At 48.7% G+C, this 23,487-nt stretch overlaps 1 protein-coding gene across 1 annotated transcript in view; it reads left to right on the forward strand.

Annotated features, from left to right (window-relative positions):
- FAM135B (family with sequence similarity 135 member B) overlaps positions 1–23,487 on the forward strand; it is a 188,616-nt gene that overhangs the window by 77,033 nt on the left and 88,096 nt on the right. The window contains exon 4 of the mRNA XM_049633742.1: positions 21,981–22,120. Within this exon, the coding sequence (XP_049489699.1) occupies positions 21,981–22,120 (140 nt within the window). The remainder of the gene's footprint in view (positions 1–21,980; positions 22,121–23,487) is intronic.

The raw sequence follows: 23,487 nt of genomic DNA on the forward strand, positions 1-23,487 counted from the left end.
GAGACTGAGCCCTTCTCTCTGAAATCCAATCCCTCCCTGGTCAGTTTCTCTTAGTTCCTCCTCCAGCATCTCCATGAGCTTCTTTTCATCTGCCCACCCCTGGATGTTCAACCAGCCCCAGAAACCATGTGTAAACTTGTCTTCGCCACTGGCTTGAGCCCCTGGGTGTTTGCTTGTGATTGCACAAATTAACTGTAGCTCAGATCTTCCCTGGAGCCATCCGCTTTCTCATGGATACAGGGGTTTCAAAGAGAAGACTTTTCTTAACTTCCCCTTAATTTTAAAGTAAATGTCTCGGGAGATTGAAGAATAGATAGCATGACATTTCAGGGTCCACCTTACTTTGAGAACTCTGATTTGAGTGTTACAAGGACCTGCCAGGCATCCTTCAAGCCAAATTTGTTGAAGAGGACTGTGACGTTGCTGGTGTCACATTAACAGGCTTGTATCCAGCCACCCCCTTCCACCTCCCCCGGGGCCAGGTCAACGGGCTTTGTAGGAGTCCGTGGTCCACAGCTCTGTGCCTGAAATCCTCCTCCAGGGCTGAGTTATAGCTTTTCTGCATCTCTGCTCCCCTTTCTCCCATGAGGCAGGTTGATTTTTCAGACGGGTTTCTTCTCATTGCAAAATGCATGCATGTTCATTGAGAATATATTTAAAACCAAAATACAAGGCAGGAATACAAATAACCCCATAATACAACCATCTCGGTCTCATATAAGCACAGCATTTGGTGAGTTATCTTCTCTTTTCAAATTGTTTTCTCTTTCCCTGTCTTTTTTTCCCCAGCCCCCTTTCCCCTTCTCTCTCTCTCTCTCTCTCTCTCTCTCTCTCTCTTCCCTCTTTCTGTTCTAAAACATCTCTCTTTCCAGTCCCTCTCTGTATATATGGAAACAAAACTGAGTTAGTTCCACAGCGTTTAGCTTTTACTTTTGTGTATTACAAATGCTGTCATTTCAGGAAGTATGCCATTAGGTAAGTCTTTTTAATTCTCTCATAATTTTCCATTTATTGGGTGGAGTGTGATGTATGTAACAGCTCCGTTATGTGGTGTGATTTGATTTCAGTGTCGTTTCTTGTAAATGATGACGTGATGAGCATTTTATGCCCCAAATCTGCCAGTGTCTTTGTTGCCTTAGAACAATCTTACAGTAGCCCAATGCCTGGTTAATGAGCATGCATACAGATGACCTCGTAAGGCCCCAGTCTTTCAGGAAGACCTGCTCGTCTCCCGGTCTAAATATAGCTACCTTGATCCAGCCACTTTTCAGCCAACTTGTTTGTTCGGATTCAGCTGGCTCTGCATGTGGCATGTTGTGAAAAGTTCCACATACCAAACAGCCAATGTTTGATACGTGTTGCAGATCACAAGAACACATAGCAGGGAATGGGGGGTGGGCAGACAGTTCCCCCTCCCCCCCCCCCCCCCCCTGCTACAGGCAGAAGAGCAGAACACCGCTTGGGGCTGGAGGCAGCGAAGGGAGTTTGCATCTTGGCCCAGCCTCAGGGGTTGGGTTTGTGCTCCTGCAGTTTTGATCTCGGGCCCCAGAAAACCAAAGGCTGGCAGGATCGTAGGTCACTTTCCGTCTGCCAGCCTTAGTTTTCTCAGCTGTACAATAGGAGAGCTTACGAGCAGTGCTCCCTGATGAAATTGAAGTAGGGTTCATGAGCAAACGGGTAAGAAAGAATTCTTGAGACATTTTTGGGGCATCAACGTGATTTTATTATAAAATTTATTTATTTTATTGTAGCACTCTGAGGAGTGACTGACTATGTGCTTTCTAATTAGTGGGGGTCAGGGAGAGTAAAAGTTTCTTGTTAATGTTTACTTATTTAAAAAAAATTTTTTTAACGTTTATTTATTTTTGAGACAGAGAGAGACAGAGCATGAACAGGGGAGGGTCAGAGAGAGGGAGACACAGAATCTGAAACAGGCTCCAGGCTCCGAGCTGTCAGCACAGAGCCCGACGCGGGGCTCGAACCCACGGACCGCGAGATCATGACCTGAGCCGAAGTCAGCTGCTTAACCGACTGAGCCACCCAGGCGCCCCAAATGTTTATTTATTTTTGAGAAAGAGACAGAGTGTGAGCAGGGGAGGGGCAGAGAGAGGGAGACATGGAATCTGAAGCAGGCTCCGGGCTCTGAGCTGTCAGCACAGAGCCCGTCGCGGGGTTTGAACCCATGAACCATGAGATCATGATCTGAGCTGAAGTCGGACGGTTAACTGACCGAGCCACCCAGGCATCCCCGGAGAGTGTAAGTTTCTAAGGAATTTGGAAGCAAGGCTTTCAGGGCCTTGAGGGGCAAGGTGCTGTTAGGATAAGGTTACTTTTAGTCTTTAATGGAACATAAACGTTAAGGCGCTAAGGCAGCCATGAGTTCCTTGAGGAAGGTCACGCTCTGCATGCTTTGGGTGTCTATCAGTGGACTGCAAACTGTAAGGAGATTTAATTTAAGCTATATTTTCTTGCTTTGCTTCCCTCATCCCTCACGGTATCGCTCAAAGGGCTAAGTGAGTGTTGGGAAGGAAATGGGGAGCGTTAGCCTGAGGACGGCTCCGTCCTAAGAGAGCCCCTTCCAACAATAAATAGCACTACCCGCTTCTCTGTCCGGATGTTGCTGTAAGATGTTTTTATCAGTAGCTCCTTAGCTCGGATTCAGGCACGGCGGTTGCCGAGGAGGAGAGGAGGCCGTGTGGAGCGCAGGATGCTGGTCGAGCCCTGCCCTTCCTTGTCAGGAGCTGTGTCCCGGTCCACAGCGGCCAAAGGGCGGAGACAAAAGGAGAGTAACAGAAAGCACAATTTTGCAGTTTCGACTTTCCCAGCCGGGGGAGCCCTGCCAGCCTTGCAGGTGCCGTTTCTGTGGCAGAGCGAGGATGGAAACCAGTGCCCAGGATTGTGTTTCGCCTCCGCCCTGCGCACCGTGACCTCGATCGTGTCACGCAGACTCTCCCCGGCTCACTTGACGGTTCCGTACGGTGGCGCCCACGAACACACCTCACCGGGCTGTGAGGGGGACTAGGCAAAATCGCAAACACCCCAAAAAGTGCATGGTGCACACGGCACATGTTCGGTGAGTGTGAAATCCCCAGAGCAGGGCGGACGGAGCAAAGGGGAGTCTAAGCAGAGGCCCCGGGGCAGGGGGGGGGGATTAGTTGTGCCCCAACCACATTCTCTGACACCAGAGGTACTTAGAAAGTGGAGGTCGCCAAGGGATGGCACCTTGCTCCGCAGTTAGGGCCGTTGGGCCAAGAAATGTGTGTTTGCCTCCTAGCCTACCTGAGCCTTGATGGTGATTAGAGCAGATGCATGGATAGACCCTGGGACGAGGGGAGTCAAGCCAACTGTAGGGAAGGGATATCTAAGCACCTCAGACAGTAAAAATTGTAACAGAGTTGCTGCATTAAATTAAAACCAGAGACGTCTGGGTGAGAGAGATGGGAGGAAGGAAGGAAGGACGAACAAGGAAGGAAGGGGTTTTCATCTCCAAAAAACTGGACATATGGCCAAGGAAATGAGGATTCAAATTGACAGTGAGTAATGGGAGGGATACCTGTGTTTTCAGAAAAAAATCAGTGTCAGGACCTCTGTTTTAGGTAGATGTCCAGCCTGTAGAGGCAAGCCCTGAAACAGGAAGGAGACCCATGTTCCCTGCAGACCTACTGTGTGACATCGCCTCTCCCAGGCTCCGCAGGGTCAGTAATCTTGGACACATTGTTGTAGAAAAGGTTTGAGGGAGATTTTGTCATCTGGTGATTTGCCGTGGAGGAATTTTAGGTTTTTGTTTGCTTCTGTCACAAAAGTACTTTGATTACCAACCTGGCCCCGGCCTTGAGGCTTCCTGGGTGCCGACCCTCCCGCCTGCCTGGTATCAGCCCTTGCCACCGCCTGTTTGTCCGCCAAGTTCCAGCCCTAGTGGCTTCTTCCACCCCCGACATCCCTGGCTCTCTCTTCCCCGCCTCGACTCTCTCTTCCCCACATGCTTGGACATGATCTTTCCCCTTGGTGTCCTGGCTTCTTCTCCCTCTGCGCTTCCCTCCGCCTCCCCAACCTTCCTTCCCCCAGGTCCTTCGGACGTTGTACCCACCTGCAGACTTACCTCCCGGCATCCCAGATCCCGCCAGTGTCACACCTACTACGTGCCTCTTTTCTCCCTTTCTCAACAAGGTTTGCAGCCTTGGATAGTGGAAATTACTCTTTAAGGTAACGTCTCTTTCTCCATTAGACGATTAATAAGCTCCCCCAGGTGGGGGAATTCGATGTACATCTTGCTCACCGTATTTTACTGGAGAACTGAGACTGAAGTAGGCACTCAGTAACAATTTATTTCATGCTTGCATGAACAGACTTGATTTGCCCCCCCACCCCGGCGTGCACAGCAATGGTAGGAGGGAGCTTAGCAGAGGAATCAGCATCCACTGGCAATTCCATTAATTTGCTGCACAAAGAATACAACTACGTTACTTCAATGTTCGCAGTATTAATTTTGTTGCATAAGTGATCTGGGACTGAACTCTCCTTTAGCACATCATAAAAGGCTAAAGATACCTTTGACTACTATCTAAAGGCACGACCCCACCCCTTCCCAGACAATCCATTATTAACTTGTTGGTATATATTCTTTGCATTTCTTTCCACGTTCTGCGCACCACGAGGTAATATGGCGATGTTGGGTTTTCTTGCTTTTTCAAAATCTCTTCGCGTATAGTATTGGGGGCCATAGCAGCCACAGTCAGCTTACACTGGCTCATGAGAGCTGGCTTTGCTCATCTCTCCCCGGATTTAGAGACTTCTCCTTGGCAGTTTGAAATGGGCCATGGGTGGGACTGGTTGCAACAAGAAATCTGCAAATGGGACAAACCTGGTCTGTTTGGAAGGGCGGTTGTTAAACACGGTTGGGGGACTTTTGCAAATGGTGATGAGTAGTGAGCATTTCTGTGCATGCTGTGTGGGGAGCTTCTCAGGGGCGGTAACAAGAAGCTGCACTGCTAAATCCGTCATCGGGTGCGCAGATTTAATTTTTTAAAACAGTGACTGCCCAACATGCCTTTCACAGGGCCCGTTTAAACTGCCATCAGCAGCTTGTGCAAAGGCTAGTTCTCCACACAAATCTAGAGGGGTAAAATCTAGTGGCTTGTGTTAGTTTGCATTTTCCTGAGGAGGACCCACGGTTTTATGTGTGCATTAGCTATTTTTATTTCCCCTTTCGTGAATTTCCCCTGTACAACTTTTGGGTTTTTTTTTCTCTGGGTAATTTGCTCCTTTGTGATACAGTTTAGCTTCCTGCCTCCTGCCAAACCCGTCTTCCCCCGGGCCAGTCTTTGATCTATCAGGTGGAAAACCTCTTCTCCTGACTGGTGGCTTGCCCTTTAACTTTGCAGGTAATTTTTGTCATGAAGAACGTTCAACCTTTGAAGTCTAAAGTATCAAAGAGTCTGCTTTTTTGCCTGTTCACACGGTTATGATTTCTTCTTCCCAACAGTCTGAGCTTGTAACTAACACTCGCATTTACAGGAGGAGAAGCTGAGGCTCAGGGAGGTAGAGGGTGGGTCAGGATCTGTCCCTGGGTCTGTTTGGTCTCCTTATCGCTTTGCCTTTGGGCCATGGCTCCACTTGGCTACTGTGGTACGCCCCCAGGGCCCCAGCAAGCCCCTTCCGGTCCCTCCTGCTGACTCCACCTTCCCCACATGTCCTCTCCCTGGGCTTGTTTTAGCCACAGACGTTCCCTGCTGGGGTCTTCTTGTCCTGCCAGGTGGTCCCCTTGGGTGAGCCTTGAAACAGCACCGGGCCAGCTCTCCAGTCCATGTGCCCCAGCTCTGGTGCATAAATAATGCCTCCTTTCTCTCAACAAATTCCAGATGTCTAAGCTTATCCTAATACATCAGCCTCTATCCTGCTGACCTTCACCTTCTGAGGCATGACACGTGAACTGGCCCTCTGGTCCCCAGACTGTGGGGATCTGTATCAGGCTCCTTGAGTAGGCCCTCCATGCTTGGAGGAAGGGAGATTATACCTCTTTTCTCTCCTCCATTGGAGGAGGTAAAAATAGAGGCGGACTTCACAGCCACGGCTCTCTCCAAATATCTGCATACACGCTCTCTCCCAAATCCTTTCTTCCCTCTCCCTGACCTAAGGGAGGAGGGTCTGGAGCCGTGGTTCCCAACCGCTGCCTCCTGGGCTCTGCTTTTGGGTCTGGCCTCTCACATTTGTACACAGGGTTGGTTGTGGCCTCTGTCAAACTTCAATTTTAATAACCCATAAGAATGGTTGTTTTTGCATTTTAACTAACTGGAATTTAAATAAAAAAGACACAAAAAAATTTCCAAATCTAAGAAAAAAAGAAAGAAAGAAAACCCATGACGTAGATTTTAATCATTTAAATTTCTTTTAATTTTTTTTTAACATTTATTGATTTTTGAGAGACAGAGACAGAGAACGAGCAAGGGAGAGGCAGAGAGAGAGAGAGGGAGACACAGAATCCAAAGCAGGCTCCAGGCTCCAAGCTTTCCGCACAGAGCCTGATGCGGGGCTTGAACTCATGAACTGTGAGATTATGACCTGGGCCGAAGTTGGATGCCTAACAGACTGAGCCACCCAGGTGCCTATGAATCATTTTAAACAGGGGCACCTGGCTGGCTCATTTGGAAAAACATGCAACTCTTGATCTCAAGATCATGACTTTGAGCCCCACACGAGGCATAGAGATTACTTAAATAAATGAGACTTTAAAAAAATAAATCATTTTAAACAATTCATGATAAAAATGAGGGAATTTGTTTTACGTGTGATAATTGATTGTTATGATCAAAGATCCATAATGTCAATTATATGAAGAGTTTTCTTGAAAGAATCCTGTGTTGCTGTTAAGAAAAATGGTTGTTTTCACCTTTAGACCATGAGCTCTCCCACTCCAAATTAAGTGTGTCATGTTTCCCTTAGTCTGTATTTTTGCAGCATTAGGACATTATAACTGAAGGATTACTTGAATTTTTTTGGTTTTTCCCTTTCAGGTAAGTCCCAGGAGGACAGACCCTCTCCCTTCCTTGCTGCCATGGCTCAAGTGCCAGGGTTATGTCCTCCTTACTTGGGGCTTCATGCTGAGTCATGGATGGATGGTGGATGGAGGGATGAGTCATGGATGGAAGGCGGATGGAGGGATGGGTCGGTGGATGGATGGCAGATGGAGGGGCGAGCATGAACAACAATACTTTCCCATCATTCCAAGACCTCATTGAAAGAACCCTTTCCCTCTCACCTCCCTCTGTTTCAGAGCTTCACCTGGCCACACATTCTCCAGTATTGATTGCTTTGCTTTAGAGCAGTTCAGGTCGATATTGTTAAAGTTTAAAGCACAATAAAAGTCATGACTCCTAACAATGAATGTTCTTGTTTATCTTCCTTGAAGTAAATGTACTTCATCTCGGCTTGCTGAAATGTGTTGCTGGCCGACCCATATTTTTCTGGACGGGCACCAACGACACTTAATAAATCTCTGTTGATTGTGCAACTGAATATACCAGGCACTGTGCTTGGCATTTTGTAAATATTATTTTATAAATCCTCAGAACAATCTTTGGAGTAGTTCTGTTCCTATTTTCAAAGGAGGAAACGGAATCTCAGAGTTTATAAATGAGCAGAGTCAAGGAGTTGGGTGTTTCGGAGTTATTGCTGTGGCTTGGTCGTTAATTTTATTTCCTCAGGCAGATAACTTGACTTCTATTTTTATGATCTTTTTTTGTAATGGTCAGATGATAAGGAAATGACTTTATTAAATTAAAAAGGTCACTGAGTTAATAGCTCTATACTTTTTACAAAACTAATAGTACGTATATTTTAATTCCACCTTCAACAAATATCTACCAAGCAGCTACCGAACCTGCTCTCCAGGTTTTAGGTCTGTTTGAGCAGAAAGAACCTAGTGTGCACGGAGCGCTTAGTCTAGTACAGGAGGTGGTCATTTGCACTCTAGCTAATGTCACGATGCTCAGAGAGGTACAGTGTGTAATGAGAGCCCGTAATCACACATTTGACCCTACGAGGGAGATCAGAGAACACCTCTGGGGAAAGAGACGCCTGAACTGAGGGCTGGCGAGTGAGCAGGGGTCAGCTGGGTCCTCAGAGATGGGAGGTGCCAAGTGGGTGGAGGGAACAGAATGGGTGCAGGTGGTATGCTGACGAGGAGGCAATGGCCAGCCAGTGTGGCTGCAGAGAAGTGGGGCACGGGAGCCAAGGGTGAGGAGAGGATGGACGGGTGGGAAGGTCAAATGGGCTCCGAGGACTCCATTGGAATATTTTCCTTCATCCTAAGAGGTGTGGAAAGCTTTGGAAGCATTCTGATCAGGGGAACAGCTTTGTCCTATTTGCACGTTGGAAACATTCTTCTCTGGAGATATGGTGGGGGGTCATTGTGCATGAGGGGCAGGTGGCACTGAACGAACCCTCTCGTGGTCCAGGTGAGGGCAGGGGTAGCAAGTGGGCAAGTCCATCGGTGGCTGAGACAGAGCAAAGCCGGAGCGTCGGCCGGGGGCTTACATCTGGGAGGTGACGGAGGTTACGTTGAAGGTGGCTCTCCTTTTCCTGGCTTCCATGCGAAGCCGGATCATAGAACCACTTACCAAAGTAAGGAACCTTGGAAGAGAAACTAGCTTTTTAGCTTTGTGTTTTTTTTTTTTTTTCTTTTTCTTTTCTTTCCTAGTGGTGATATGGAAAAGTTACTTTTCAACAGGTTACAAATGTGCGGTACCTTCGAAAATCCAAGCGGAAGATTTCAGTAATCAAGTGGACGGACAGGTCCTGAACTGAGAGGACGAGTCTGGGTTAGGGACGTAAGTTCTGTTGAGTGGCCATGTGCTACATTCCATTTTATGTAGCAGACTCGGAATCCACAAACAGGCAGATTTATTGCTGGCATAGGGCTTACATCCTGGTTGCACGGAAATGAGTGCTGTGGAGTAAAATAAACCACTGGAAGGGAAGCGGGAAGCACCACCGGGGTGTGGAGGGACCGTGACTTTCAGAGAGGTGACTCCCAAAGGGAGTCAGAGAAACGCTACCAGAGTCGAGAATAAAACGAGTGGAGCCTTATTTCTCAGAGGCCGAGGGAAGAACATCTTTCCAGGAGGAGGAATTGGCCGACATTGTGGGCCCCTGCTGAGAATCGAGCATGATGTGGGCTAAAACTGTCCTTAAAATCTGAGCAGTGCATAGGGTGCTCCCTTGGTGGTGATAAGGGACCAGAAAGAAACCAGGTGGGGCTTTTTTGTGGGGAGGGGGGAGTTTTGAAGAGTGCGTGGGGCAAGGAAGAAATCGGGGCTGTCAGTAGGTATTCTCTGGGGAAGTTCATTGCTATGGTAAGGAGAGAGTCAGGGTAGCAGCTGGAGGGGCTTCGAGTTCTGAGTTTTGTATGCCCTTTATTTCTGACGAGGGAAAGTTGACTGCATTTCGAATCCATTTGGAAGGAGCTAGTTGAGGAGAAGCTGAATATGTAACATGAAGAAGAGAAAATAATCGAAACGGCCATTAAACGTTTACTTTTCCTCCAGCCCCATGCTACATGCTATGGCTGCCGAGGTGAACCGCAGCACGACTGAGTCCCAAGAAACTCACCCAGACGTGTAGACCGGCAGAGCCAAGACGTTGGGTGGCCCCGAGGAGTGTGGAGCGGTGTGTATGGTAGCCCCGCGTTGGGTGGGGCTGGCCGCCCCGGGGCGTCCAGCCGCCCCCGTCCCCTGACCCCGACGGCTTACCCTGACTGACGGATGGTGGCTGTGGTGCATTAAACAGCAAGCTTTGCAGGATTGCCTCTGCGCCAGGGTGGAGCTGTGAAGACAAATGAGCATGACTTAACGGGCCATCTGGTAATTGAATCTAAAGCTGCAATAATTGATTCCTAGGACGTAGGCCTAGGCGTGCATTGATTTCGAAGCCAACTGGCTAAGCGTTGGCTGACACCCAGGCAGGTGCTGCTGTGACTTTCAGAAGCTGGTTATAGAGTTTGCTGAGACACAAAGGCTTTGAGAGATCCTTGGGAAGAGTCCTTCTGGGCCCCGGCGAGCATCCAGGCAGGGCCAGGGAGGGCCAGGAGGCAGGGTCCTGGGAGGGGAGGCTGGATTCTGGTTTCTGCTGTTTATTCTACTCTTGGGCTGGATACTCCATCTCCCAAAGCCTCCCAGTTCTTATCTGGTAAATGGGTTTATAGATGTGTGTGATTTTCTTTGTGCTGCCAGCCCCCATGTCGGATGTGTGGATTCTCAGACTTAGGACGGTGGCTCAGGGATGAAAAACGAAAAGCTGTCTTTCCTAGTGACGACTCAGCCTTCCTTTCGGGGTAACCCTACCCTTATTTTTGCTGGACTCCTGCTGAGCATTTAGTTTATTCAAGTACTCACCTCGGTCACCGGGAAGACCCAAATGACTGGCTTATCGTCTATGCCTTCACATACCTTGTAAGGATAGAGAAGCTGGGAGTATGCGGGTTGGTGGAAGGTGATGCCAAGATCAACGACTGGAAAGTCGACCACGTGGCACAACAAAAGTATAAGGACACTTATAGTGGAAGAGATGTGGCATTTTTGGTAACAATGACTATGCCAGTCATTGTCTTATCACCACAATGACCCTGTAGAAGAAGAGGGTCTCACGATTAGTTTACACATGAAGAACATTAGGCTCAGAAGGGTTAACTAACTTACAGGTGAATGGAGAGTCTGAACTTGAATACAGGTCAGATTTCAGAGCCTGTGCTGTTTGCAGCTACACTGACCGGGAACATCTCCATAAAGAGGTGACGTTTGAAAAGTCATCGAGACACAGGCAGGATTCTGAGGTGAAGATGAGTCTATCGATTCATCAAAAAATACTAATTGTGTGGATTTTATGCCAAGCACCTTGCTAGAAGCCAAGAGCACAGTGGTGAATGATGTATTCTGCAAGCTTAGAGCCACCTTTGGTCTGGTGACAGACGCAGTGAACTATATCGCTACACAACAGGTGTTCTTGGCAAGCAGGTGCAGAATGTTCTGGGGACAGAGGAGGGGTGATTATCCTTGCTGGGGCACTGAGGGACGAACTCCCGATGAAGGGGCAACACAAGCAGAATCTTGATGGATGAGAAGCAGAAAGCTTAGTGGGGAAAAATGTCAGAGGAAAAAGTCTATTCAAAGAGTGCATACAGATTGCCCCCTTGGTGCAGGTGCTCTGCTAGACCCTCTGAGAATTATCAGTAAACAAACGGGGCTAATTGGAAAGAACTTGTGTTTGGCATGGTGGAGGTTCCTAGAAGGTAATACCTCCTGACCGAAAAGAATAATTAAGAACGCGATCAGAACCTTGAACAATAGTGTTCATTGATCGTGAACCGTAGACACCCATTTCTTCCATCTCCTGGCTTGATGCTCATGACAACTCTGTAATTAGAGATCATACTTCCATTTTATGGAAAGCAAATTGATTAAAAGGGCATCATGGCCTTGTACTAAGGAAAAACGTAGACCCTCACCCAAGCCCTTCAGTGCCCACACCCCACCATGTCCCAGTGGCCTAAAGAAGCTCTGGAATGTTCCTTGCAGCTTCTTGACATATCTGTATAATTGACCAAAGGTACTGTATTGATCACCTCTGATGGGTCAGAAGTGCAAGATTCAACAGGTGATGCTACTGAGCAAATTGTAACATTTATTCACAGAAACACAATGAGAGTGGTCCCTTGTTAAGAACAAGGGTTATCTTGAGTCTAAGTCCTACTCGGGCCCTGGATTCTGAATATTTCTGGTGCGTGGTGTGTGTGTGTGTGTGTGTGTGTGTGTGTGTGTGTGTGTGTGTATTGGGGGAAGTGGATAGAAGGGTAGCATCTTCTGTGTGCTAAGTGGTGTTGAGGAGTAAATGCATGGGGTTCCCAGGTGAGGACATTCACTCTAGGCTGCAGCAGTCAGAGAAAGCTTGCTCACAGTGAGAGCCTTAGAAATAGGCCAGTGAGATGGGGAGGAATCAGCTCCTGCACCAGGACCTCAAGCTCTAGTTCCTGAAGTGTCTGTGTCAAATAAGCAGGTGGCTGTTCTAACTCCAGCTGCACCTGAGACTGGCCCAGCTGTGGGCTGGAGCTAGGGGCCAGGTGCAGAAGTGCAGAGGAGGGAGTATCCCAGAGCTGGGTCAGGGTAGCAACCCCTTCTGTCCTGCGTTTGCTGTGGGTGGAGTTGAAGGTCAGTTTCCAGGCTCAGCCGGGGCCAGGTCTGAGTCAGGGTGACCCATCAGAATCCAGTTGTGCAGGACTCTAAGGGAGAGCCTGGGGACATTGAGAGATGGAGGAGGTTTGAGTTGGAGAGGGGAGCATTGGCCCTGGAATAATTCCCAAGTTCACGTGCAGACGGATGGTCCTTCTGTGGCATTTGGCACAGATGTACAGCAGCAGGAGAAGGAGCTGTTGGAGGGGAGGAGGGTGTGCAGGAGCCTCCATGTCCCAGAGGACCAGCTGAGGCCACCCAGGCCACCCTGGGGTTTAGAGGGAGGGGCGTGGGGTGAAAGATTTGGAGCTGAGCACACGAACCCTGGCCACAAGGGCAGGTCTCAGCAAGGAAGGCTGGGCTGACCTGCGTGTGCCGTGAACATGCCTAGTTCATTGGAACCGGGGGCAGCGTTCAGCCAGTGCCTCTGGTGTGTGCAGTTGTCATAGTAGCCATTGCCCTAAACTTTCTGAGTGCCCCCCCGCATTGGCTAGTTGGCCTGGCCCCTCCCCCAGATGCTCATATTCCCTGTGATCCTTAAATCAACGAGTTATGCCTGGCACAGCACATGGCCTGCAGGACCCTGCTCATCACTCTGCCTGGCATTATTCTGATTGGCAGGTGCCTGCACTAACCAGTTTGGGATATCCTGTCCCCTTTCCCAAGTACAGGTATGGCCCAGGTGTATGCCCTAAGGAACAGGATGGAGGAGTCCAATAGGGGAAAGGTGAGGCATAGGAGGGCAGGGTCCAGGTGAGAATGTCCTGTGATTGAAAAGAACTTCCTGGCTTGGGAGGGGAAGGGTTGGATGTAGCCCTTGGAGCAAGAAGAGGGCTGAGGCTGCTGGTCTTTCTGGACTGGTGAGTCCTGGCGCAGCCCCGGGCAGTGGGGCTAGCCCTCCCTCCAGAGGGACGTTCTGTTTCTGTGGAAGGAAAGACAGTGACCACCTGTTCTCACCTGCTGGGCGCTGACTGTGGGCACTCCCTGCCATTGTAGGAGCAAGTCACGACTGTCCCCCACATCCTGTGGTTTCCCAGTCAGGCCACGGTCACCGTGGGCCGGAGAGTGGCTCTGTGTTCCTCGGAACGTATTGGGGACTGTGACTGGGCCTGGGCGTGGCCGCTGCTGCTCCCACAAATATTTGATTAGCTGCAATCACTGCTTTTCTTGGTTCTCCTTGCTTGGGAAGCATATGGCTGAAGCAGATGGCCCTGGAAAGTCTGAACCACATAAACAGGGCTCTTCGCCTCCCGTTTGCTGTCTCCTAATGACTTACCAGCACAATAGGTTTCGGGATTAGGAGACAAAGCCTTACACCCCAGAAAACCCCATAGTGTGCCCCTTTAGGCACATTTAGTGCCTGCTGTTTTCCGGGGAGCGTAGATCGGTGTGGGTGCTGGCCCATCGTGAGGACGTAGCAGGAGACAGAGCCAGCCTCATGAGCTAGCTCTCGAGCTGAGATCCAGCTCACTTCCGCAAATGTTTATTAAACACCGCTGCCAAATTCTCAGGGATTAGGTCACTTGGAGCTTTGGGTAGCCAGACATTCTATAAATATTTGTCCGGCCCGGACAACCACCCAGAACACCGGCCCTGTGCTAAGCCCTCACCTTACTGCAGCGTCCACACTGATGATTTAGGCCCAGCGATAACATCGTAGAGAATTTAGATTTTATTCTAAGTGCCATCAGGGGTGATGACGTCCGGTTTATATCTCATATGAATAGACGCGAGAGTGGAAACAATAAAAGCATGTTTCAACATTGAGAGAAAATCCTGAAAGGACACGGAAAGGATTCGATTAATCAGAACCACATTTTGAATGTGAATTTGCAGGATTCGCAGATGATTGATCAGGGGGTGAGGGGGAAGAGGAATCAGAGATGGCCAGGAGGCATGGTACAACTATGGGTAAGAGACGGCAGGAGAAACATTTGGGAAACAAAATCAGAGGTTCTGTCTTGGATGCGTGAATTTATGGTGCATATCCAACATCAAAGGAGTAATGTCTCGGGGCTGAGGGATCGTGCGCACCCACGCGGGAGAGAGATGGGACTCTTGTCACACATTTGAGAGCTCTTAGCTTCTAAGTGGTGTATAAAGTGCTGGAAGTGGCTAGGGTCCCCTGCGGAGACCGCGGGAGGAGAGAAGAGCTCATAGGAGAGAAAAGACGTGGGTCGAACACCCTGATGGAAGTCTACAGTGCAGAGAGGTGGGAGGTGCAGGAGGAGACACCCCATGGGATCGAGGCAGAAGCAAGGTGGCCAGGAATAAGGAGCCATCTCGCTGCCCCCTGGAGTCATATTGTTATTGTCACTTTTGCTCAGAATTGAGGCGGAGGGAGTTAAATCTCACCCCACATCTCCCAGCTGGAAAGCGAGGAGATTCTGCGTGCTTCTCCGTCCTTGCAGGCAGTGCCCCTGCCCTGGTCAAGACAGCTCTTGACAGCTCCCCAGAGCTGGAGGGCAGCTGAGGCTTCCCCTTGCATTTTCCCTGAGAGTTTTCTAGTAGCCAGTAGAATTCTGCTGTGAGTAATTTTTTTTAAGTTTATTTATGTATTGAGAGAGAGAGAGAGAGAGAGAGAGATATTGAAGCTCAGTGCAGGGCTCGAACTCATGAACTGTGAGATCATGACCTGAGCTGAAACCAAGAGTCAGACGCTTAACTGACTGAGTCAGCCCGGAGCCCCTGTTGTGAGGACTTTTTAATAGTCACATCAGCTACACACTCCTGTCCACGTGGCAGTACACGCATGGCTGTTTCTCTGAGCACCTGTTACAGGTTAGTCCCTATAGCAGGTGCTGTCACAGGTTGTCTTGCTTCACCCTGGCAACCCTCGAACAGGAATGCTCTCTCCCATCCCCATTTCACAGGGGAGGAAACTGAGGCTCAGACCCGGGTAAGTTCCTTGTTCACAGGAACACAGTGTACAAGTGGAGACCCCAGGGCAAATTCGTGGCTTTTCACTCAAATCTGTGTCTTCTCCTTGCAAAGGCAGGAGGCCATGTACTGCACTCTGCAATTGAAATGCAAATGGAAACACCTGAGTTGGCCAGGTGGTTAGGTCCCGTCTAAAGGAGGCCGGGTGGGTGAGCCGTCGGGTCACTGGAGTCTGTTAGAGGCGACGCGCTGGCCTTTCACATTTGAGATGAGATAGCAGTGCACGTTATGGGCTGACAGAATAGGTGTCGAGTGCTGGCCTGGCTGCGCCCCCTCTGACAGGTGGGTTGCAGTGGTGACAATTAAGTAATTAAGCCCGCTCGGTGTAGACGGGAGAGGGCTCGCTGCTAAATTGCACCTGCAGCCATGTTCCTTTTCAGTGGGTTCAATGATGGTTTTTCTGCGTGCTTTGGATTAGTTTCTGTAAGCAGGAATTTCTGCGAGGCCACGGTATCTCTGTGTAACTTGAGTCTTCGTGCAGAGGAGGCTGAGTGCCGGGACTGCTGGGATTCAGAAACTTGGGAGTGTCACCTCCTTCACCCTGCACTCACTAATGATGGAGTCATGGGTTGAGTCCTTGTGTACCCGAGTGACCACAGTATGCATAGCCCACGGTTACATCATTCCAGGACCTCGGCTGTTATTCTGTAAGACGCAAGTGATGGAGTAGTGTGAGTCCAGCGAGGAGAGAACAAAGTTGGGAAACGTTGGACTGAATACTGAAGACTATTCCTTGTCGTTGTTGTGCTATCACCAGTGACTGGCATTATGTCTAACATACCGCCTGTGTGGCTGTTGGGTTCCATAACACATATGTGAGGAAACAAGCTTAGGGATGAATGGGTGCAAAAAAGTACAAGATGTGGCATCCCCGATGTACTACCTTTGACGCTGAGGACGTAACTTAACCTCTGTGGTCCTGAGCTGCTTCATGAAGATACAGTGAAGACTCTCATACCCAAGGTCAAGTGAGACAAGGGATCTGAAGTACCTAGAACTCAGACCAATCCCAGGCTAGCTTCTGTTGCAGTGGGTGATCAGTTTTGCATGTAGTACACCTTACAGAGAAGAGACATTTGCAAGTCACGCGGTTAATACATAATGATGTCTAGACTGCAAACCAGGGCTTGCCACCTCAACCCAAACTGGTTAGGTGGGCCATACAAGATGATGCAAATGATGCCATGTGTCTGGAGAGATGAGAAACTCATTCAGACAAGGAGGTGTCTGTGGAGATGAGCAGCTCAGGGATTACCCGTTCCCTATCCACGGACAGCTGTGCGGGACAGATACACCCCACGGGGAGCTCTGATCGTTCAGTTCCAAATTCCAGTGTCTTGCACAGGACCTGACATGTAGCAGGTGATTAATAAGGAGTTAATGAATAAATGAATATGTTTTATAGTATAGAAAAAAAACTCACAGAAACATATTCACCCGGGATTATGGATAAGGCATAAACTCATATCCTTGTTCATTAAAGCACATTATTTTCAATATTCCAGGGACATCATATTTTAGGTAGAAAGCAAGAAAAATGTCTGTTAGGGGAGTTTAGATGGATGGTGCAGTCGGTTAAGCATCCGACTCTGGATTCAGCTCAGGTCATGATGTCACGGTTCATGAAATCGAGCCCTACTTTGGGCTCTGTGCTGACAGCATGGAGCCTGCTTGGGATTCTATCTCTTTCTCTCTTTGCCCCTCCCCTGCTGTCTCTTTCTCTCTCAAATAAATAAACATGGTGTTGTAGGTAAGCGATGAATCATGGGAATCTACCCCCCCCAAACTAAGAGCACACTGTATATGCTGTGGTTAGCCAACCTGACAATAAATTATATTAAAAAAACAATAAAATAAAACAAAAAAATGTTTTTAGTTTTTTCAAATAGATATACAAATGACAATATGATGTGCTTCAAAAATTGAAGGTACAAGTCCGTTCACATCTCTGCAGATATCTCACCAAAGTGCTTTTTTTACCTAAGTGCCCTGTTAGCAAAATGCTAGCCTGCTTCCCTCATCTCACGGGGGCTGAGAAGACCTGGGCTTATAAAATGAAATGGGATCCTTTTTAAGAAAATGTTTTTAAATGTTTGTTTATTTTTTGAGAGAGACAGAGAGTAATCAGGGGAGGGGCAGAGAGAGAGGCAGACCCAGGCTCCAAGCTGACAACACAGAGCCCAATTGTGGGGCACAAACTCATGAGCTGTGAGATCATGACCTGAGCCGAAGTCAGACACTTAACTGACTGAGCCTCCCAGGCACCCCAAAATGGGCTCCTTTTTTGAAAGCCAAGTTGGAAAGAACTGGGTCTTATCCTTCTCAGGCTACTAGGGCTTTTCATGGCCAAATGGATGTTCTGTTGAAGGTGGTTCTTTAGAACTCCAAGAAGCTCGTGGCCTCAACCATTAGCTTGCTTGTTCAACCATCTGCATAGGACTTGGGGGCCCTGCCTCAGGACTTCAGGTTATTACTTTTCAGGTGACATTTATATGTTCAGTCATTGCTATTCAAAGCACAACCTTTGTGCCAGGTTGGATAGATGCACAGAACTTTCCAGCTCGTGATATAACCAAACCAACCTTCTACTCGTGAACCCTTGAGCCATTGTGAACATCCAGAGCCATCATCCTGGGCTCCCGCTTTCCTCAAGCTACTTTTATTTCCAGGAAACAGTATTCCTTGCCTTATCCATACAGGATGTTGACACCTCTTTGGTTGGGGCAAGTCTGTCCTAATCTGGTGGGTCTCCCCACTTCCATACTTCAGAAAAAGTCATCAACACCTTGGCTGTTTGCTCCCAGGGGATTCTTCTCTCCCTGTGTGGATTGTTTTATTTGGGGACAGAGTCTCCAAGAAAAGAAGCAGCTTTGATGGAGTCACAGAAGGTCATGTCCTACCTCTCTAACTTGGCAATGAGTGTTCCCCGGCCCTAGCAGCCATAAAACACTTAGACGATATGGGACTTTGCTCTGGTCATTCTCTAGAGAAACAGTGAACACCTGCTTCAAGGTGTTTTTCTTTTCTGCCTATTCTTTGAAACTGGTAGAAAAAAAAAATAATAACGTTTGGCTTCAAGGTAACCTTCTGTCCTTCCTGTTCTTGGAAATAGCCAGAAAATCACCTAGCATAAAGATCATCATCATTATCATCTTTATCTTACTAGGGAGTCTGGCTGGGTTTGGGGAATTTTATAGTTAAACATACCCCTTTATTTCTCATCTCTTCTGAGTCTTAGATTCACTATGGAAATCAGGCAGGGCATGATTCTTGCCTTATTTGCACTCCGATTTCATGGCCCGCCCAAGGCCAATGGTGAGAAAATGGTGGGGCAAGTTTAGAAAGCAAGTCTGCCTTACTGCGGATGTCCCGTTCTTTAGAACGGGATAAGAAAGCTGAGGTCTTGACTCTGAGTCGCTCTTACTCCACCTGTTAGAGGATTCTCACGTGTGAATATGGCCTGGGTTTGAAGACATTCGCTGGTAGCTTCTCAGCATCTTCATCTGCCAACAGCCCAAGCCTCCCCTGGCTGTCCTCAGGCCTGGAGGGTTGGAAGAGAATCTCCCGGAGTTTTGACCATTTAGCACACACTTGGTTCTCTGGGCGGCTCTGCTGTGCAGGCAGAACCATGGCCATGTTCTTGGAATTGGGGTGGGGTTCCTTGCACAAGTAAATGTGCCACCAGAGGGCTGCAGGCCTGGATTCTGGGGCACCGGGTACACATGTGATGAACAGCACCTATACTCTGTAATCTGCACTCACGGAGGCCCTGGGGTGGGCGGGGGCGCCCAGCAGAGGTAAGGTCATCATTCGAGCTATAGATATTCGGAGACACTGCCGAAATGCAGATTGTTGATATCACTCATTTTTGTGGGGGAAAAGCCCCATGAGAAACTAAAAGTCTTTTTACTCTGGCCTTCTGGCCTGAAACTCCAGATTGAGCTGTTTGAAATTCATCCCTTGAACAGTGGGCGCCATTAAGGAGTTCCTCTGCCTCTGCGCTATTCTCTTTTCCCTGCTCTTCTCCTCTCCTTTTCCTTTCCATTCCTTTTTCTTCCTCCTCCTACCTTCTTTCCTCTGCCTATTTCCACTTCCTTATTTCCTTTTTTTTTTTTTTTAAGCACACTCCATGCTCAGTGCAGAGAGCCTGACATGGGACTTGAACTCACGACCCTGAGATCAAGACCAGAGCTGAGATCAAGAGACGGACGCTCAATCTTCTGAGCCACCCAGGCGTCTACCTTGTTTCCTCTTGAAGTTCTAACTGTCCTTTCAGATCCTTATGCATGGTACCGACACTGCCACGCACAGCAGCAGGCAGATATTTGGGGAGACCTAATCTCCGCCTTCTCACTGGGTCACTTGAGTAGAATCTGCTCACCCGACAAGTAAAAACATTCTAAAGAGAGATGTGCCTCTTTACTCCCCAGCCAGGAGAGGGCAGCCTCCCAAAGTATCCCAGGGTCTTTGAGGGTGGAGAGAACACACATTTTCTTCATCTCTGGGCGGCCAGTGCCTGGGATCTCTGGGTGAGTAGAAGGAGGGGGAGCTGGAACAAGAACCTTCCGTCTGCCCACGGGGGCTGCATAAAATAAGCTGGAGAGCCAGTCCTAGAAATTCTAGGAAGAGGCCTTGCGGAGGAGAAGAAAGTAGCATTTCCTTCAGAGTGCAGGAGGAGGGAGCCAAGATGATGGGTAAGGTGTCCAAGTGTGGGTTGTCCTTACTGAGGGGAGGAGGCAAGCACCGTATCACTGGTGCCCACAATCCCAAACGGTGTCCGTGATCGGCGAGCCTTCCCTTGCAAGGAGACACCTGTTGATGTCCTACTTGATAGTAACGAGAAGATGACACAGGAAGTCCCATCAGGCATAAGAAATGCCTCATCCTGGGCTTAATGGGGCCGTTTGGGATTTGGTGACCTCTAGATACCATTGAGTCTTGTGGTCTAGATTGACAGTCTGCTCAAAAATCAGAGAAGTTTAATTTCTCATAGAAATGTGACCAGTGGAATTGTCTTCGACAGAAAGCGCCCAGACCTTTCTCTGAGCACAAAGCGTCATCTTACTGCATATTGCACACCCAGTATGTGCCTGGTCTTAGGATCTTGATTTATTTTATGCTCTTTATGTCTATATGGATCCCAGGTCAGGGTGGATATGCCCGTTTTTCACATGGAAAACTGCTGTTACAAGGGGTGATGTCACCTGCCCAAGAAGGCTGGGTGATTGAACTGTTTTGCTGGCTGTCCCTCCTGGTACTGGACGCCTCAGTGCTGCTCTGACCTTCAGAGTCTTTACCCCATCCATCCTCTGCCGTGCTGTCGGGCCGGCTGATAGATCAACTAGGCCTTGACAGTGATAGAGAAAGGGCTGGTGTAGCAAATAAAAACAGAAAGGCATTTGCACACAAGGATCACTTCTATTTAAAGGCCGCATCAATTTGAATCCAACGGGTCTAAATAGGGCTGCATTAGCCCAGTAATTTTATTTCCTTCATGACGAAGTGCAAATTAGAGCAGGCACATCTGAGCAGTCTTGGTAATGACCTGGGGTTTTACGTGTTTTTGTTCCTTCCTCTGAAGCTACAAGACAGGTCTTGGTTTGTGTGTCACTGTGCCCTGGTGGGGGCGGGCAGTGACCCTTTGTCCCTGTTTCCAGAAGACTCTTCAGGCCATCTGAGGACAATGCACAAGGCAGTTGAGCTGTTTTTCTCTGCTGATTGCACTGATTTTCTTATCTTCTGGGCTCTCTTTCCAAACATGCTATTTATTTTTTTCTGTAGTGATTTATAGAGGACCTGCCTTTGGCTAGGAGACAGGTGCATTTTATTCATTCACCCGAGACTTCTTTCCTTGGTTGCTAAACAGATGGGTGTGAGGATAAATCCAAGCAATACCTCGTCACATGGCAGACACCAAGATGCCTGCCTCTTTTCCTTTGAGCCACGGTCTCTCCATCCGTAGTAAAATCTTCTCTAGCAAGTTCCTACGAGGATTAGGGAAGAGTAGCAAACGTGAAAGCTTGTTGGAAGCTATAAAGTGCCACGTGGTTTGTCATTATTATGAACAGGTAATCATTGCTTTGTTTGATGTAAATATTAGCGTTACTTATTTGAGAATATTTTGATATTGTCCCTGGTGTGCAGTTTATGTGTTAAGTGGTTCTGAGAAGTTCACCCACTTGCTTTCCATAACTCTGGCCGGTGCGTGCAGTAAAGTCTCCTGTCATCATCAGACAGGTGAGTCTTCCTGAACTTGAGTTTGATTTGCAGACAGTGCTTAGGAATTGGAGTTTCTTTGGAATGCTTTGGAAGACACAGAGTCAAACAAGTTCCTTTGAAACCTTGATGTCTAATACAATGAGGATTAGCACACGTACCTAAAACTCAAGACAGAGTGTTCTCCATATCATACATGATGTGAACAACATTTTCAGGAGGGAGATTCTAGGGGCACTGGGGAGTTCTTGGAGGAGGAAGAAGTTTCTGTCCGTATCTTCTCTGTTCTTCTCTTCCTCCCTGATTTCAGGAGAGGAGGATTACGGAAGGCTTCATAGAGGTGAGTAGGTGAGGAATTTAGCAGCCACTGATTTCCAGTCACGGAGCACTGCACGACGAGATCGTAGGGTTTGTAAGGGATTAGTCAGGTTCTTCTGAGATGCCAGCCCAGTTCACTCGACAGGAGTCCTTCTGTGATTTTAATCTTTGGACATGGCAATGCGTTTGGGGGCCATTACTTTCTTTGGGCTGGACTGACCCCTGAGGACCCTGCAGGTGTAGGACGGCACCGGAACTCACGGGCTCTTACTGGGATTTGTTTTGCAGACGGCAACAGCCTGCACTCCGCCTGCGCCCACGAGAACGCCGTGCACAGCCGGATCTTTCAGATCTTATACAGGAATGAAGAGGTGCCCATCAATGACGCCGTGATCTTCCGAGCTCATCTGCTCTTAGACGGAGAAAGGGTAAGTGGTAGAATCTGCCGCCAGCCACGAGGTGCTGTCCCCTCCTCCTGCCTTTTGTCACCATTCCCAGGTGATGGTAAGTGACAGAGAAGCTATGGATTTGCCCTAAAGTCTGACAGGGATTCCTGGCTTTAGAGAACTCATGCATGTATTTGTTCTTTCCGGTACTCATTCTTTCACTCATGTACTTTCTCCATCCATGCCCCACACAGTTTCCATTAACCGACTTACTGAGGCTTTGATTCCTTCTTCCCTTGCCTGTTTGTTCATCTGTTTGGGCAGGCATTCTGTCACGGAGTCAGTCAGCAGGCACCGACTGTCTGCTCCGTGCAGGGCTCTGGGCAGGGCCCTTGGATGAGGGACAAAGCTGGAGAAAGTGGCAGGAACTCTGCCCTCGAGGGCTTGGTAATCGAGTAGGAGAACAGGTATAGAAGCCAGCACCCTGGCAGGTGACGTGCACTCTGCTGGCTGTAGGCACAAATAAACGAAGGCGCCCCGAGGCTGGAGAGATGAGCTCTGTGGGAGGCATCGATGCTTCCACCAAGGGGCTGGCTTTGAGATGCACCAACTAAGAGTCCCTCAGACTAGGACAAATAGAAAGGGCACTCCATGCAGGGGCAACAGCATGAGGTGAAGCCCACTGACCTTGGGGGGTCTCAGTCCGTTTGTTGGAAGCTTGATTGTAAAATCTCTATTCTGGGACACCTGGGCAGCTCAGTCGGTTAAGCATCTGACTTCGGCTCAGGTCATGATCTTGTGATCTCACGAGATGGAGCTCCACGTCAGGCTCTGTGCTGACAGCTCAGAGCCTGGAGCCTGTTTTGGATTCTCTGTCTCCCTCTCTCTCTGTCCCTCCCCTGCTCATGCTCTGTCTCTCTCTGTCTGTCTGTCTGTCTCTCTCTCAAAAATAAATAAACCTTAAAAAAAAAAAAAAAGAAAACTGTCTATTCCTCAGGTTAGCACGTTTCGAGAGAATATTCGAAGTCTGAGGCATTACGCGCACTACCCCAGTCCCACCTCTGATTTCCATTGCCGCACTCCAGCTGCTCGTTTCCTGCTGGAATGCCTCTAACGATATGGAAGTATATTCCCCTTTTAAGAAGGTCCTTTGGCAGCAGGTCCCCCCACTCACATTCCCCACTTGGTGTGCAGAGCGCCTCCTGCTGGCCAGGTGCTCTCTTCCTCCTGTCAGGCCCTCCTTTCCATCCAAGTCCTTATGGTCCACGCAGTGACCAGGTTCCACTGTGTGGCTACAGGTGAAAAACTGTGGCTCATGTTTCCTTCCTCCATCCATCCATCCATCCATGCAAGATTTACTGAGTACCACCGATGAGCACCTATGAGGGGCTAACGATAAAATAGTGACC

Source organism: Panthera uncia, chromosome F2 (genome assembly GCF_023721935.1).
Source record: "Panthera uncia isolate 11264 chromosome F2, Puncia_PCG_1.0, whole genome shotgun sequence".
NCBI classification, from domain to species: Eukaryota; Metazoa; Chordata; class Mammalia; order Carnivora; family Felidae; genus Panthera; species Panthera uncia.